Source organism: Lemur catta, chromosome 2 (genome assembly GCF_020740605.2).
Source record: "Lemur catta isolate mLemCat1 chromosome 2, mLemCat1.pri, whole genome shotgun sequence".
NCBI lineage: Eukaryota > Metazoa > Chordata > Mammalia > Primates > Lemuridae > Lemur > Lemur catta.
This window is the reverse complement of record NC_059129.1, coordinates 140,637,926-140,654,404: the sequence shown is the minus strand read 5'-3', so window position 1 is coordinate 140,654,404 and position 16,479 is coordinate 140,637,926. Positions and strand designations below refer to the sequence as shown.

General features: G+C 40.0%; 2 protein-coding genes and 2 non-coding genes across 7 annotated transcripts; 3 read left to right on the top strand and 1 right to left on the bottom strand.

The window, feature by feature from the left end:
• Positions 1-81: 81 nt before the first annotated feature.
• MRPL18 (mitochondrial ribosomal protein L18) lies at positions 82-6,274 on the bottom strand. Of its 4 annotated transcripts, XM_045544679.1 has the most exons (5): positions 6,201-6,274; positions 5,483-5,613; positions 4,994-5,180; positions 1,275-1,506; positions 82-455 (listed from the first exon to the last, which is right to left on the bottom strand). In XM_045544679.1, exons 2-5 carry the CDS (start codon positions 5,532-5,534, stop codon positions 384-386), a joined length of 543 nt encoding a protein of 180 aa, XP_045400635.1. In that variant the 5' UTR covers positions 5,535-5,613; positions 6,201-6,274; the 3' UTR covers positions 82-383. The 4 variants fall into 4 exon arrangements, with proteins under 4 accessions (XP_045400635.1, XP_045400634.1, XP_045400636.1 ...); XM_045544678.1 differs by lacking the exon at positions 6,201-6,274 and having other exon boundaries at positions 5,483-5,731; XM_045544682.1 differs by lacking the exon at positions 6,201-6,274 and having other exon boundaries at positions 388-455; positions 1,424-1,506; positions 5,483-5,735.
• A 152-nt stretch (positions 6,275-6,426) lies between these two features.
• Positions 6,427-16,425, top strand: TCP1 (t-complex 1). Its single transcript, XM_045544672.1, has 12 exons — positions 6,427-6,678; positions 8,224-8,309; positions 8,488-8,616; positions 9,755-9,852; positions 10,254-10,364; positions 10,710-10,891; positions 11,187-11,313; positions 14,088-14,263; positions 14,602-14,725; positions 15,047-15,239; positions 15,380-15,543; positions 16,125-16,425. Exons 1-12 carry the CDS (start codon positions 6,615-6,617, stop codon positions 16,339-16,341), a joined length of 1,671 nt encoding a protein of 556 aa, XP_045400628.1. The 5' UTR covers positions 6,427-6,614; the 3' UTR covers positions 16,342-16,425.
• On the top strand, positions 10,015-10,154 carry LOC123633777. Its single transcript, XR_006733782.1, has one exon. It is a non-coding gene; the product is annotated as a small nucleolar RNA SNORA29 (small nucleolar RNA).
• Positions 14,786-14,916, top strand: LOC123633763. Its single transcript, XR_006733769.1, has one exon. It is a non-coding gene; the product is annotated as a small nucleolar RNA SNORA20 (small nucleolar RNA).
• Positions 16,426-16,479: the final 54 nt, after the last annotated feature.

The window sequence follows — 16,479 nt, the reverse complement described above, 5'->3', positions numbered from 1 at the left end:
AATAACTGCTTTACATAAACCTCATGTGTACTCTTACCACAGTGAGCTTGAAGGCAAAGAAAATTTCATATAACCAGAAAATAAGAGTCCATAATATGACTTTATTTTATAACTGATAAACAACTTTTAATTTATCTTTCAAAGTTAATTATAATTGGTGACTGCTTTTCTTAGACACTTCTCTCATGTCCAAGAGACGGAAATAATTTAGCCCTTGATTTAAAAAAATACACACAAGGGGAAGGGGTATGACCCTTTACAAATAATATTCCACCGTGACATTATTGCTATAAACTTCCAAGCTGGTTGTTCTTCCAGATGTTCTTTTAGTGGCTGTAGCAGCTGATAGTTTCATCACATTCAGAACAATTAATGCTTCTATCTTATTCATAGATTCTCCGAGGTTCCCGTAGAACCACACCACCTTCTGTCATGGCACTCTGTAGTCGTTTCATCTGGTTTTGAAGATCAGAAAAACGGAAAAGATTAAGTCAACCACCACAAGTAAGCTGAAAATAAAAAGTTCACTTTCCAAGAGACAGAGAAATAAGCTGATTCGTTCTCGCTAACTTCCCAGCCTACATCGTTTCTCAGATGGTGATCTTAATACTAGCATAGGAAAGAAAAAAGGACATGTAAAGGTGTCAAGGATCAGCATTTAAAAATATTATATGGACAAGATATCAACATATGAACATTAAGTACAGTGGCTGACATCACAGAATACAGAATCAGTCACCCTGGATTTGAAATCCACACAAATTGACTCTGGGCAAGTCAGCCTCCATTTATTTCTGTATAGAATGTGTATACCAGTCCCCACCCTAAGGATTGATGTGAGGATTAAATGAGGTAACGCTGTCAGTACTCACCAAAGGTTCTGACACACAGAAAACACTTGGTAAATGGATGCTGCTATTATTATATAAGTATCTAATGTCAAGAATTAACACAGTATCTTTAAAAGAAGTACATGAAGGGGGGTGGGGGGAGGGGATGGGTGTATGCCTACATGCTGAGTGCGTTGCGCACCGTCTGGGGAATGGTCATGCTTGAAGGTGCTGACTCGGGGAGGTGGGGGGGGAGGGGATGGAGGTATCACTACATGGTGTATGCCAGGCGCACTGTCTGGAGAATGGACACGCCTGAGGCTCTGACTCAGGGGGATGGGCGGGACACAGACAATGTATATAACCTGAGCTTTTGTACCCCCATGAAGAGCTGAAATAAATAAATAAATAAAGAAATAAAGAAGTACATGAAAACAAAAATACCGATTCTGAGGCTGCCTCCCAAGGGGTTGGTTGGTAGACCATGAAGTTAATTCCTGCCTGTAAGCATCTCTCTGCCAGCACTCGTCCTATACTCTCACAAGCCACCACATTTCTGGTACTGTAAAGGTGCTTTTTAATAGCCCATTCACGAGTGGATGCTGAAACCACAACCTGGCCATTTCGATGCTCAACGAGTGCTTCTATATGATGCTGAGTCCTTATAACTCGCAACCTAAATGGGGTGAGAAGAGGATAAAATCATAAAAGAATCTACCTATCCTAAAGTTAAGTTACTTCAGGTTAATACTTTCCACATTTGCCTAAATATTTCTCAAGAATTCAGTGTTTGGTTGGTTTACTTCAACATATTTAACCTAGGTTTTTCTTGGGAAAAATATTTTTCCTCTGCCTTTATGAGAATATCTTCTATAACAATCAGCCAAATATTTCCACTTAACCTCAAGTATCAAGGAGAAATTTATCATTTCTGAAGAGCTGAGTTTTATTTATTTACACATCTACTTTAAAAAGGGATTTAAAGAGATAGAGCTAAGTTGCTGACTGTACACTGGATCAGGATATACTATGCCTTTATTTTCTAGCTAACACCAAAATATGATATATGTATAATATATATATATGTATATGCAAAAATTTAAGTGTAAAAACCAAAATCATAAGACTACTAGAAGAAAACATGGGAGAATTTTGTTGTAATCTCAAAGTAAGGTAAGCCTATTTAAATATGATATCAAATCAGGTCGTATGGCTTTTATAAAAAATGGGCACAGTTTTCTGCATGGTTAAAAAAATAGTAAAATGAAGTCAAAAGACAGAAAAAATATTTTAAACTTATATTATTGAAAGGACGTATTAGGCTGGGCACAGTGCCTCATGCCTATAATCCTAGCACTCTGGTAGGCCAAGGCAGGAGGATCGCTTGAGCCCAGGAGTTTGAGACCAGCCTGGGCAACACAGTGGGACCCCATCTCTACAAAAAAGAAAAAAAATTACCCAGATGTGGCCAGGTATGGTCATGCACAGTAGTCCCAGCTACTCAGGAGGCTGAGGCAGGAAGATCGCTCGAGCCTAGGAGTGAGGCTGCAATGAGCTGTGACTGCACCACTGCACTCCAGCCTAGGTAACAGAGTGAGACCTTGTCTCAAAAAAAAAAAAAAAAAAAAAAGGCTGATTTATATAATATGTAAAAAGCCTCCTATAATCAATAAGAAATGACCAATAACTTAATGGCCAAAGTATCTGAACTGTTCACAGGAAACAAAAATATTTATTAATGGTTCTTAACCCATGAAAACATGGACAAGACAATTCATCACAACACTGTAATCATAAAAGATAATCATCAATAGGGAATCATATTCTATACAGCTACTAAAAAAGGATGAAATAGCATGCTATGATGATGATTAACAATAGCTAATATTTACTGAGCACTTATATGCCAGGCCTGTACTAATTGTTTATAGATACAGCTTGGGTCTCAAAATAATATTATTATCATTTCCATTTTTTTTTTTAAAGCTGCAGAAACTGACATAGCAAGGGTAGGTAACTTGAAAAAAATTACAACTAGTAAGTAATGGAGCCAGGGTTTAAGTTCCAGGGTCTGGCCCCAGAGCCAATGCTCCTAACAACCATGAAGGATCTCCAAGATATATTTTTAAGTGTGCGCTTGCTGGGGTTGAGGGGGATGGTGAAGCAAGATGCTGAAAAGTGTTTATGGTATGTTAAGACTTATAGTTTTAAAAAACAAAAGTTTATGCTCATGTACATAGACTATTTCTAGAAGGATACACAAGAAAATGTATTCCCTTTTGGATTTTATAACATATATATATATACATACACACACACACACACACACACTTCAAAAAGTTAAGCTCAAGAAAATTCAAATTAGAAGAGTCTGACTAGGACTGTGAATGTGAAATTCAAAAATCATTGGATTCGGAAATGTGGGTTCTACTCTTGGTTTTGCTGTGGCTCTGGTAAAAATCTCAATGTCTTAAACTAATGACTTTTTTAGTAAAGAGTCAGATACTAAGTATTTGAGGCTCTGTATGCCATACAGTCTGTTGAAACTGTGCAACTCAGCCTCTGTAGTGCTAGAACAGCAAGGTGATGCGTAAACAAATGAGAATAGGCATGGCTACATTCTAAGAAAACTTTGTGGACGATGAAGTTTGATTTTTACATAATTTTCACATATGACAAAATATTATTATTTTGATTTTTTTCAACTTTTTAAAAACATATAAATACAATTTTTAGCTTGCAAACGAACTTCAGCCAATGCCAACCCTTATCTTAAACCATGAGTTTAATGAAGGGGCAGGATTCATTATCGCTAAGGTAATTTCCTACGCTAATATTCCAAAATTCTCTACTGATAATATTGTCAATAGGACAGATGGGAAAAAAATGGGAAAACGGGTCTCTAATTCTCTAAATGATCTAACTATTATGTGAAAGTAATAGGTTTGGTGTTTCAAAAGATTTTTAGACTTAAGATACAGATTATTCAAAATTGAGCTGCCTACTCCCTTTGACTCTTCCTTATATACTCTAAGTAAAAATATATCACAGCAACTATAATACATTATTATCCCTATTCCACCTTGCACCATGAAACTGTTAAGACTTTTAGAACAGGAATGACACCTACTTTATCTTTGTATTTCCTACATCTAGCATAATGCCTAGCAAGTGATAGAGACCCAATGTTTGTTGAATAAATACATCACACAGTTATGATTTCCAACTTGCTTTTATAACTTGATATAGTCCTTAAGAAATCTTCTAACAAATCCTCACCAAACATAAGCAATAGATAAACACCTATATGCTGCAGCACAGTGGTAATTTAGTATCCTGCCTCTGAGATCAGATAAAACATGTTTGAATCTTAGCTCTGGCATTTACTAATCACGTCTCCCTAGGCCTCAATTTCCCTGCTCCTGCTAGAAATTATTGTACCTGGTTCATAAAATAGTTTTGAGGATTAAATGAGAAAATAAATATAAAGCAAATAGCATAATTCCTGGCAAAATAGAAAGTATCCAATAAACAACCATCTTTATAACAAATCATCTCATGTCTGTAATGACAGACTCCTAACTGGTCTTCCTTCTTCTACTCTTGCCACCTTAAAAATTCTCCCAAAAAGCAGCCAGTATGATCTTTAGAAACCAGATCATTCAATCTTAAACTTTAAATCCTCTTATAATTTCCCACTGCAGTGAAATAAAATCTAAACTGCTTATCTTGATTTACAAAGCTAATGATCTATCTCCTACTTGCCCCTCCACTTTCATCTTAGGCCATTCACCCCTCTGCTCATTGAGCTTCAGATACACAGGCCTTTGTGTTCCTCAAATGCACCAAGCTCATTCCCATCCTACCTGTTCCTCTGCTAGAAATGCTCTTTCTGGCAGGTGACCTGCCTTCTTCCTATCTTTCAGATCTCAACTTTTCCTAGGCACTCAGTCCCCTCTTCTAATATCATGTTTACATTTTTTCCATGATACCTATTGTTTGTTCCAGCCCCTCCCGCTAACCCCGCTTCTACCCACCGCACGTCAGCTTCCCGAAGAGGAGTCTCAGACAGTGACTGGCACGTTGGCTGAATGAGTTAACCAAAACCATCTGTAGGGTACCCTGCACTATTCTGTTGGTCAGTCACAGGCGGCCTTAATTACCTGTGCCAGAACTCACGGGAGGGCCACACAGTCCCCCAACCCCGCTCTTTCCTGGCTACAGATAAGAGCTCCAGATTCCGGGGGTTCCGGTTGGTGAACTCTGGGGCAACAGCTTCATTGTCCTGAGGGTCCACTTCAGGTTTCGCTGTCGGCTTGGAACTGGTTGAGAGGGCTGCGAACCTACATTCTAAGAAACGGAAACGACACGGATCTTTAAAAATGACTAAAACGGACAGCACAGGAACATGCTCTAATCTCTATCCCCGCGCACTCCCCCGACCTCTGGGCCCTGCAAGCAGGGTGAAACGTGTGCTTGTCCGCAGGGTGCGGTCCTCACTGACCCTGGTCCTTGATGCCCTATTATCACTGTGCTCTTAGCGCGTTTACTTTTCGGTAGGGTTCGTCGACTCTAAAATAGGACTTGCTCATCAATTTTTATCGTGCAGGCCCTGGGGAGTAAGCCGAGAGAAGTGGAGCAAGATTAGTTACCGGGGTTCCTGCAAACCGACAGCAACTCCCAGAACCGCGACCGAAGCGCCATCGCTGAGACGATCTCGGGCAAAGCCTTGCCTCCTGTTTCTCACGGGCGCCTCAGCGGCTGCCGGCCGCAGCCACGCTAACTGCGAGAAAAAGTTTTTGGCTCGCGGTCTCCAAACCCTCCGCGGGAGAGCCGCTCTCGACCCGGAACTAACAAGCCCCCGGCCCTGAATGGCAGAGCGAGCCATCTGTTCATCCCCCGCCAATCATCGCTTACGCCAAAGCGCCTCCTAGCAACGCCCGGGGGCACGGGGCGGGACCCCAGTGGTTGTGGGCAACACTTTGCGCGACCTATGGGCCGCACAAGTTTACGTCACCACGTTTGGGTCCTCAAGTCCTAGAGCCTGGTAACTGTCAGGGATACACGCCCCAGCTAAGCACCGGGATGAAAAGAGGTGGCCTCAAGAGGGCGTGGTTGTCTTCCGCGGACCCCAAATTTTCCCCTAAGGCCCACAGGAAAACTGCCCCATCCCACCCAGGTTTAGGCCCTCAGATTTATGCTCGCGAGCCCTGAAACAAAGCCGCTGACTTGCGTCATGCGCCCCGAACGAGCATTTAAGGAGGGCAGGGAAGAGAGAAGAAAGCTAAAACGTGAGGCTGGTTCGTAACTGCGGCTTGGGCCCGGCCCTTCCCACTACACCCCAACTCCAAGCTGCGCCCTTCGAACCACCTTTTCTAGAAGGCGCTAGAATGTCCGAACGCGCATGCGCAGCTTTGGCTGAGGCGGACGTTTAGCGGAGCACTTCCTCCTTCCCACAGGCCTCGGAATTCCTGACTTCCGTTCTCTGCGTTCGCGCTCTTCTCATCCGCTCTCTAATTGGACAAAAATACAGAGCCAGGCCTTTTCCGGTCTCCTCCGGTATATTTTCTTCCCCTCTTTCGCCCGCCTCTTCCTTTTTTCCCGCCATGCTTCGCGGGTGGGCTGGGGAAACGAACGGAGGAGTGTTACCCAGCAGCCCCCGCGGCGTCTCTCTGGTCCCCTCCACGCTGTCGCCAGCGTTGTAGTGGCAGCTGTTCGGCTGAGGCACCGAGATAGTGGCTACCTGCGGCGTGAGTAAAATTGGGCGTATACCCTGCCGCGAAGATGGAGGGGCCTTTGTCCGTGTTCGGGGATCGCAGCACTGGGGAGGCAATCCGCTCCCAGAACGGTAAGGGCGGGTGAGGCCTGTGCCGGGCCCGTGGGCGGTGCGCGCCGAGACCTCAGCCAGATCGGCCGGCCCGCGCTGCCCTCCTCGCACCTTTCCCTCTCATGCCCCGCGGAAAGGGCCCCGGGGCTCCCGCGGCCTGACTCGACCCACCCGCTGTTCCCGCGGGGCGGGGCTGTAGCGCCCTCTCCCTGTAGGGGAAGGGCGTGGGTGTCCGGGGCCGGCGGTTGGAAAAGCGCTCCTGCGCCTGGAAAGCGAGCCTCGCGCACTGACGCGTGCCAGCCACGCCTCGAATCCGCTTTTGTTCCGATTCCAACTAGGTGGAGCGTTTATCTCAACCTTTGGGTTTCGTTTTATGAGCATTAACGGAAAAAGATCTAGATTCAACTGCTGATTTTGCAGATGAACAAATGGCAACAGAATTTACGTGCTTTGCGAATTATACCCTGTTGGTTATAAACTATAGTCGATGTCGGGGGCCCAGATGTCCAGATCCAATCGTTAGTTACCACATCTGTCGTTGACAGTGTCTCATGATAAAATTACGTGATGAAATGTCAAGTGGGTGTATTTACCCTAGTATAGATTAATGCGGATAGGCAAAGCATTTATTGTCGTTGTTGAGCCTCTTTTGAGAGCTTTTACACTCTGTTCTTTTTTTTTTTCGTCTTTTCTGTAATCCAGCGTGGCTGGTAGAGCATTTACACTTTAAAGTCATGGATGCCTGTTGAGCTTACTGATTTTTGACAGATTGCTAAATTTTTTTTAATTGAACAAATTTTTTTTTTTTTTTTGGAAACAGTCTCGCTCTGTTGCCCGGTCTAGAGTGCCGTGGCGTCAGCGTAGCTCACAGCAACGTCAGACTCCTGGGCTTAAGCGATCCTTCTGCCTCAGCCTCCCAAGTAGCTGGGACTATAGGCATGCGCCACCATGCCCGGCTAATTTTTTCTGTTTTTAGTTGTTTGGCTAATTTCTTTACATTTTTAGTAGAGACTGCGTCTCGCTCTTGCTCAGGCTGGTCCCGAACTCCTGACCTTAGTAGAGACTGCGTCTCGCTCTTGCTCAGGCTGGACTCGAACTCCTGACCTCGAGAGATCCACCCGCCTCGGCCTCCCAGAGTGTTAGGATTACTTACAGGTGTGAGCCACCGCGCCCGGCCAGTTGAACAAATTTTAAGTTAAAGCACCTTCCCCCGTTCAACTACTGTTTTTTTAATGTCATGGATAAGAGATTATGTTGATTCAACGAAAAAAACCAAGGAAGTGAAGGAAAAGGTTGATAAATATACCTTCTCCCCCTCCCCCGCGCCCCCCTGTAAAAGCATGAAATTGTGGCAATTTTATTTAGCAGTGAACTCTATACTCAAGATGAATTTTACTAGTTCTCCCCAACTAGATTTTTAATAGGCGATTTTTTAAATAGGACAGATTTGTAGATTGGGAAAATTCAGGGGCTCTTGTAAGTCTTCATTTTCTTTAGGCTGAAATGATTGTCCTTTAGAGCTGTGGGTTTTTCTGATTTCATTTTTTGTTCATTGATTATTTACAGTTATGGCTGCAGCGTCTATTGCTAACATCGTGAAAAGTTCTCTTGGTCCAGTTGGCTTGGATAAAATGTTGGTGGATGATATCGGTGTAAGTACACCTGTTGTGTGGCCTTAAAAAAAAAGATTTTAAATACATTGCTGTGTTAATTATTTGTTTTGATCAGAATCCTAGAAGTTGCTATTAAAGGTGAATGTGTATCTTAACGGGCCTTTGTTAATTTCTGTAAGTGGTTTATTTTGTCATTTTTTTCCTGCGAATTTCTTAGGATGTAACCATTACTAATGATGGTGCAACCATCCTGAAATTACTGGAAGTGGAACATCCTGCAGCCAAAGTTCTTTGTGAGCTGGCTGATCTGCAAGACAAAGAAGTTGGAGATGGTACTACCTCAGTGGTAGGTAGTCTGGTATAGTGGCTAAAGAGTAGTCATTTTTCTTTTAAAAAAAAAAACAAAAACAAAACATTCAGAGAGTTGAAGCCATGAGCGAATCATTTGCTCTGAGTCAGGAAAAAGTCACATATGTAAAAAGGGCAAATTAAATTTTTCAGGTAGTGATTCAGAAACATTTGAAAATTGATGGTTATAACTAGTTTGTACAATTTAAGTAGGAAAGAAACTTGGGGTCATTTAACGTAAGCCCCATCATTTTAAATATTGGTGTTCACAAGTTTTGAGGGCTTTTTTTCTTCCTCAACTATGACTATTCGTGCATCACACAAGTTTTTTACGGTTTTTGTAAAGTTTTCTGTTTCTCTCCCTGACTCTCTCCCTGTATTTCTCTCACCACCTGAGACTTGGAAATTTCTGAAATTTTTATAATTATTTTCAGGAGAAAATTTTACCAGTTTGGGGAAAAAGTATTCTTATGTGTTAAATACTAACAGTAATCTCAGGAATTCAAAATGGAAGTGTGAGAGAGTAATTCAGTTTCCCCAAAAGAAGCTGATGGGGTTTTAAAAGGCTTTTTAATTAAAAATTAGGTTTTAGTGTTACCAGAACAATATTTGCAATAAACCAAGTAGCCTAATAAAAATCTTATGAAGGGTCAGGCTCTTGATTTAGCCTCTACTGAGCACTTCATTTTTAAAGGTAATACATGTATTATCTTCTATTGTTCTGCTGAACTAGTTTCTTAGCCAGAACATTTTTCTGGCTCCTGTCCTGTTTTGGCCATTTGCATTTAGAATGCAGTGAGTCCTCCCTGAAGTTGTTGATGGATTCTTGGAAACTGACTTTAGAGATATGACAAGTAACAAAACCAGTTTTTTTCCCATCATCGACATAACAGTATTCAAGGACCTGCTGTATGTTGTTTTGCTTGAAGTTGCAGTTTCCAAGAATGTATTGGTGAAGTTCAATGAGAACTTAATGTGCTTTGTAGAGTTATCTTTTTTGAAGTTTCTAATAACAACTTATTCATTTTATCACCATTCTGGTTAATAACATCTGACCATTATAGTGTTGTTTTTACATATGCATTGCATATATTGAATGTCAGGCGTGCTTAGAGCAATGAATGTTTTCTTGACAGGTTATTATTGCAGCAGAACTTCTAAAAAATGCAGATGAACTAGTCAAACAGAAAATTCATCCCACATCAGTTATTAGTGGCTATCGACTTGCTTGCAAGTAAGATTCTTTGCATTCAGAGAAAATTTTTTTACTTGATGTAATAGTTGTAAATAGTCTGCTCTGTTAATGTTTTCATTAATGACAAAATTTTAATTTGAAAAGGTTGTATTTTAGCATTTAAGTAGCAATATTTGAAGTAAGAATTAGGGCCAGTATCTTTTTCCCATTTGACTACCACATTTTCTCCTAATGGTAGATTTTAGTGGCTATGCTTATGGGATAGATTAAAATTGCCATGATCTGAAGAGGGATGATTTTTTGGTTTCCTCCTTCTATATGAAATGGCTGAACAGAAAGTTACTGCCTATGACATTTTGACACTACATGTTAAACATGATGAAAGCAAAAGGTTTGAGTAATGAATTTATAAGTGTGTTTCTCTCCTGTACTTTAAAAAGGGAAGCAGTGCGTTATATCAGTGAAAACCTAATTATTAACACAGACGAACTTGGAAGAGATTGCCTGATTAATGCTGCTAAGACGTCGATGTCTTCCAAAATCATTGGAATGTATCCTTGTGTTGGTCCAATAAAGTTTAGGCTTTTTAAAAATAAGACTTTGTGTTTTTATGCAGTAAGAGCTAAAATACCAATTTTATGCAAATTGATGTTGCATTAGAGATGTGATGCTATACTAGAACTGCCTGTTGGATTTCCTGGTTTTCTAGGGTGAAAAGGTAATATAAAGCATGTATAAGCATGACATAAATTACAGGTAGTGATAAATAATACTGTAGCATTTTGATGGCATAAATAATGGTGAGATTACTAAAGTAAGTTCCTTCAAATTATCTTTGATTTTCAGTTGTACCCTTTATCTCTTCCATGTCTTATTATCCTTAACTGTTGACTTAGAAATGGTGATTTCTTTGCTAACATGGTAGTAGATGCTGTACTTGCTGTTAAGTACACAGATATAAGAGGCCAGCCCCGATATCCAGTCAATTCTGTTAATATTCTGAAAGCCCACGGGAGAAGTCAGACAGAGAGTATGCTGATCAGTGGCTATGCACTCAACTGTGTGGTGGGATCCCAGGGTAAGGCTGGTTCAGGATTTGGTTATAGAATGAGATTACTGCAGGTTAAAACTAGCTTTTGGGGGGTTGCATACAGTACATCTTTTTGTAACTGAAAGCACATATAACCTGTTTGAATGCATGTAAATGAAATAATGCACAATTAATACCATTAAATTTTTCTAAGGTTAGATGTAATAAATTATTATTTAAGTTTGTATTATGTATGTAATTCGGTGTTTTTATGCTACTAGTTGTATTTTATGAAGCAGCCTTATTATACTTTAAAGGAAGTTAATATTATGTTCAATTACAGGCATGCCCAAGAGAATAGTTAATGCAAAAATTGCTTGCCTTGACTTCAGCCTACAAAAAACAAAAATGAAACTTGGTGTACAGGTGGTTATTACGGATCCTGAAAAATTGGACCAAATTAGACAGAGGTATGTTGAGAGATTGTTTTTGGCCTTTGAAAGGAGTGTTTGTAAATTACTCTTCTGTTGGACGAGGTAACAGTAAAAAGAATGCATGCTATATTTCTTAGATAACAGCAAGTTATCAGAGCTACTCAGTAGCAGAATATGGTGTTCATGGAACTGGAGTTTTAAGTGTGAGTGTCGTGGAGGACTTTAAAAATTAACAATTTTTAGCCATGTCAAACTATTTTACATAAACTTCCAGAAAAACTAGTGTGTGATGTTAAAAGAGGGATTTAAGGTGATAAAACTTAAATGAAAATTGGCCTTTTTGTGAAGTTTTGGTTTTATGAGTCTGTTGATTCTAAAGATATAAAAGCCAGAAATCTAATTTTCTCCAAGAAGCAGTACAGAACTCAGTAGTATAGTATTAACTGTGTGCCAGGCACTGGGGGGAGCTGCACATGTTGGTATTACTGATTGGCATGCTGGAAGAGCTAGTCCTGAAGATACTTTGACTATTGGTACAGGATTTTGACTGCTTAAGCCTGACTCATATCAAATATTTTTTTTAACAGTTGCTTGAAACAGTAAATAGTTTTAAACAGTAGTCCAACCAAACCTACAAGAAATCTTTGCCAAGAGTCAGGATCATCTTTTAAATCTATCTGCAGAGGTATTCTTTTCTCCTTCCTTTCTGGTAGCAAAGTCCTTTCTTGCATCAAAAGCCAGTTGCTAAGTGTCACAGAGTGTGTTGCCTTCTGCCTGAGAGCCTTGCTTCATTGATTTGTTTTTCTAATTTGCATCTTCAATTAATTCTACTCTTCCTTCTTTCCTGGATTCCACTTATAACTCTCCTGCCCTTAAATGAAAGCCTCTTCACACATCCTGCTCCACTCACTCCCTGTCCTTCCGTATCTCTATAGCCAGATGACGGCACAAGAGTAATTCACACAGAACTGTTTTCTGGGTGCTTTTCTTCTCATCACCTTTTCAGCCCTGTTCTCCATTGGAGGACTGCTTGTTAAGGTCACTAGTGACTACTAGTGTGAAATTCATTAGACAATTTAGCCTCCCTTTTACTTGACCTTCATAGCAAGCCTTTACTTCCTTCTTGAAGTGTGCTTAGGGAGGCATACATCTGTCTAACTGAATGTTGCTTAAGCATCTTATCAAAGTCAGTGTATCCAAAACTGAATCATGATGATACCCCAAATCTGCTCTTGGCCCTCTTAATGATAAACATCCCTTCATTCAGGCAGAAAAAACCTAGGTAATTTACTCTCTTGTCAAATACATTTCCCATTCTAATCTACCACCAAGACCATTTTTTTTCTGCCCCTCACCTACAAACTAAATTCACTTACTTTCTATTTTCTTGCCCAGGCTATGGCAGAAGCACCTGAGCTTATATACTTTGTTGGTGACTCCCTATATGTTGTCTTCATGGGGCTTACCAGTTTCTGCTATTATGTTTGTATAGCCAGGTTGTGAGCTTTAAAGGTAGAGACAATGATTTCCTTGGCTTTGTAGCCCCAATCTTTAGTACAGTTTGTGGCACTAACCTGTACTAAAGTGACTAACAGGGACTCTGCTAATCTCTAAGGGGTTTCTTTTGAGTATGATCTTTAATTCATTTTACTTTAAAAATCCGTTGAATGATCTTATCTGTTCACATGGCCTCGACTATATCTGTATAATCAAATCTATATTTCTTTCCCAGAGTTAGGGGTGTTCATACTGTAAATGACTACTTTCTGGCAGCTTCACCTGAATAGCAACAGAGGCTTCAAACTTAATCTTGTCCCAATTTTAACTCTGATTTCTCACCCTGCCCACAACATGTTGGTATTTATTTGATTGTAATAGTCACTGGCTGTATTTCCCAGGGACCCAAGCCATCTCCTTGCCTTTAGCCATTTATCTTTGCAGTGCAGTTTCCCTATTGATCTGAGGGGATCCTTTTGAAAACAGATTTGACAATATTGGTCTTGCTTAAAAATAATTAAGCTTCTTAGCCATCTAGACTCTTTGACATGGCCTATGAGGTTTTTCATTTTCTGGTCCTGGCTACTTTTGCACTTTCAACTCTGGACTGCTCTCTTGACTTCCTTGTCCCACCTCCAGTACTGGACTTCCGCTTTTCCTATGCTTCTGATTTCTGCATAACTTCTGTCACTTTGGTGACACTTAACCTGGAGTGTGATTGTAATGCCCCTCCCCACTATATTCTTGAAGGCAGGGCCCCTGTTAATCTCTAAACACATTTCTTGATTAGTAACTCAAACTGGGATTGAGAAGAGCTAAGTGATTTTCTGGGGTGGTGGTTGTGTTGTGTTTTTTGTTTTGTTTTTTTAACAGTCTCTGTCACCCGGGCTAGAGTGCTGTGGTGTCAGCCTAGCTCACAGCAACCTCAAACTCCTGGGCTCAAGCAATCCTCCTGCCTCAGCCTCCCAAGTAACTAGGACTATAGGTGCACGCCAGCACATCTGGCTATTTTTTCTATTTTAATAGAGATGGGGATTTCACTCTTGCTCAGGTTGGTCTTGAACTCTTGACTTCAAGTGATCCTCTTGGCTTGGCCTCTCAGAGTGTTAGGATTACAGGCATGAGCCACTGCACCTGGCCTTAAGTGGTTTTAATTCCTTGAACTTTTCCATAAATTGGACTAATTTAAATTCTGGTCATAGGAAAGAAGGATTAATATAATTTAATCTGTGGTTATCTTGTGATAAATATTTAAGAGAATTTATGGCTGTATATAAAAAATAGTAACTTTGGGTTACTAAAATCCTTTGTAGAGAATCAGATATCACCAAGGAAAGAATTCAGAAGATCCTGGCAACTGGTGCCAATGTTATTCTAACCACTGGTGGAATTGATGATATGTGTCTCAAGTATTTTGTGGAGGCTGGTGCTATGGCAGTTCGAAGAGTTTTAAAAAGGGACCTTAAACGCATTGCAAAAGCTTCTGGAGGTATGTCTTCTACCAGCACTCACATAAAATTCTTATATACGATACATGACCGTGCCAAAGGTCTTTTAACATTGTATTATTGACACCAAGCAGCTTTAAAAACATTCATACTCCCTTAATGCTTTGTGCTACAAATATAGAGCCATTGGAAATTCACGAACTGAATTTAACTCAAAAATGACATAGCTCCATCTTAAAGGGACAGTTGCTTGTCTGGTGCCTAACCAAACCTTAAACTTACAGTATATCATTTTTATCATAAAAGTTTCTGAATCTAAGGATATTAAAATCATCATGAAAGAACAATACTTACAGATCCCTTTTAACTCTCTTAATAGCAACTATTCTGTCAACCCTGGCCAATTTGGAAGGCGAAGAAACTTTTGAAGCTGCAATGTTGGGACAAGCAGAAGAGGTGGTACAGGAAAGAATTTGTGATGATGAACTGATCTTAATCAAAAAGTAAGCGTTACTTTGTAAAGCTATACAGATTTTTTTTTTTTTGTGGTAAAAATAGATTTTCTTCCCATTTATTTGCTGCCATAGTCTTACAGTGATATGAGCAGTTATACGCATGGGATAAAATAATACTGGGCCATTATAAATTGAGGTGAGGTAACCATGTTCATCTCTTGGGCATGGCCTAGACATTGTTTTTGGTATGGTATATAGTCTCAATGTCCTGTGTAAGCCAAATTTAATCAAGGGCACTTGCAATGAATTATTATGTACATTTGTTTTATAAAAATACCATTTAAAGCATTTTTTGTTTGTTTTTAATAGCACCAAAGCTCGTACATCTGCATCAATTATCTTACGTGGGGCAAATGATTTCATGTGTGATGAAATGGAGCGCTCTTTACACGATGCTCTTTGTGTAGTGAAGAGAGTTTTGGAGTCAAAATCCGTGGTTCCAGGTGGGGGTGCTGTAGAAGCTGCCCTTTCGATATACCTTGAAAACTATGCGACCAGCATGGTAAGAAGACTTATTTCAAGAAGGACAAAGGAGATAATCTTTGGCATTTTATTAATATGCCTTGTCTGAGACCTTAGCTGCTGCTGTGGGCTTCTAATTTTTTTCCATTTGTTTAGATATCTAATTGTCTGTCTTCTTAGGGATCTCGGGAACAGCTTGCTATTGCCGAGTTTGCAAGATCTCTTCTTGTTATTCCTAATACACTGGCAGTTAATGCTGCCCAGGACTCCACAGATCTGGTTGCAAAACTAAGAGCTTTTCATAATGAGGCTCAAGTTAACCCAGAACGTAAAAATCTAAAATGGTAAGCATACAATTTCCCTTTTTTGTTTTTTATATATTGTATATGGTAGTGTGGTTCTATTTTAAATGTGACAACTTTTTAGCCTTTAGTCTAAATGTTTGGAAAATGGTAACATTAAAAAGGATAATAGTCCACTACAGGGCTAGCAAACACAAATAACAGACTTGTCAAACACTTTGCATAACATTACAGCAAGTGGTCACTCTGATTCACGGGATGATGACTAATGATTTATTAGTATTGGTGAGTCTTCGTTAACAACTGATTCCTAACCTTTCCCTCCTTTCTCTGGATAGTCACCTTACCTACAGGAAGGTCCTATGGAGACATAGGCGAGATGACTTTAGGGAGATCAATATCCATTTTCAAGCAGTTTTCTCCTATATTAAAGTTTTGAAACAGGGTTTCTTTACTACCATCTAGGCTTTTGTGCAACTTGATGCTGCGTGCTTCATAATTACTTTTGTCTAAGTTACAAGGTCCAAACATTTCTCAAGGTTAACATTTATGTGGAATAACTGGAACTAACAGCTTACCTAATCCACTTGTAAATGGCCATTTAATATTTTTCTTAATTGCAGGATTGGTCTTGATTTGATCAATGGTAAACCTCGAGACAACAAACAAGCTGGTGTGTTTGAACCAACCATAGTTAAAGTTAAGAGTTTGAAATTTGCTACAGAAGCTGCAATTACCATTCTGCGAATTGATGATCTTATTAAGTTACATCCAGAAAGCAAAGATGATAAACATGGAGGTTATGAAGATGCTGTTCACTCTGGAGCCCTCGATGACTAATCTGATCTCTTTTATTTATAACAATGTTAGATGCAATTGTCTTGTACCTTGAGTATTACACATTAAAGTACAGCAAGCTGTCAACCTGGGTTCACATAGGAGATGGTTTCCTTCCTCACTTTGGTCCTCTGATTTCAT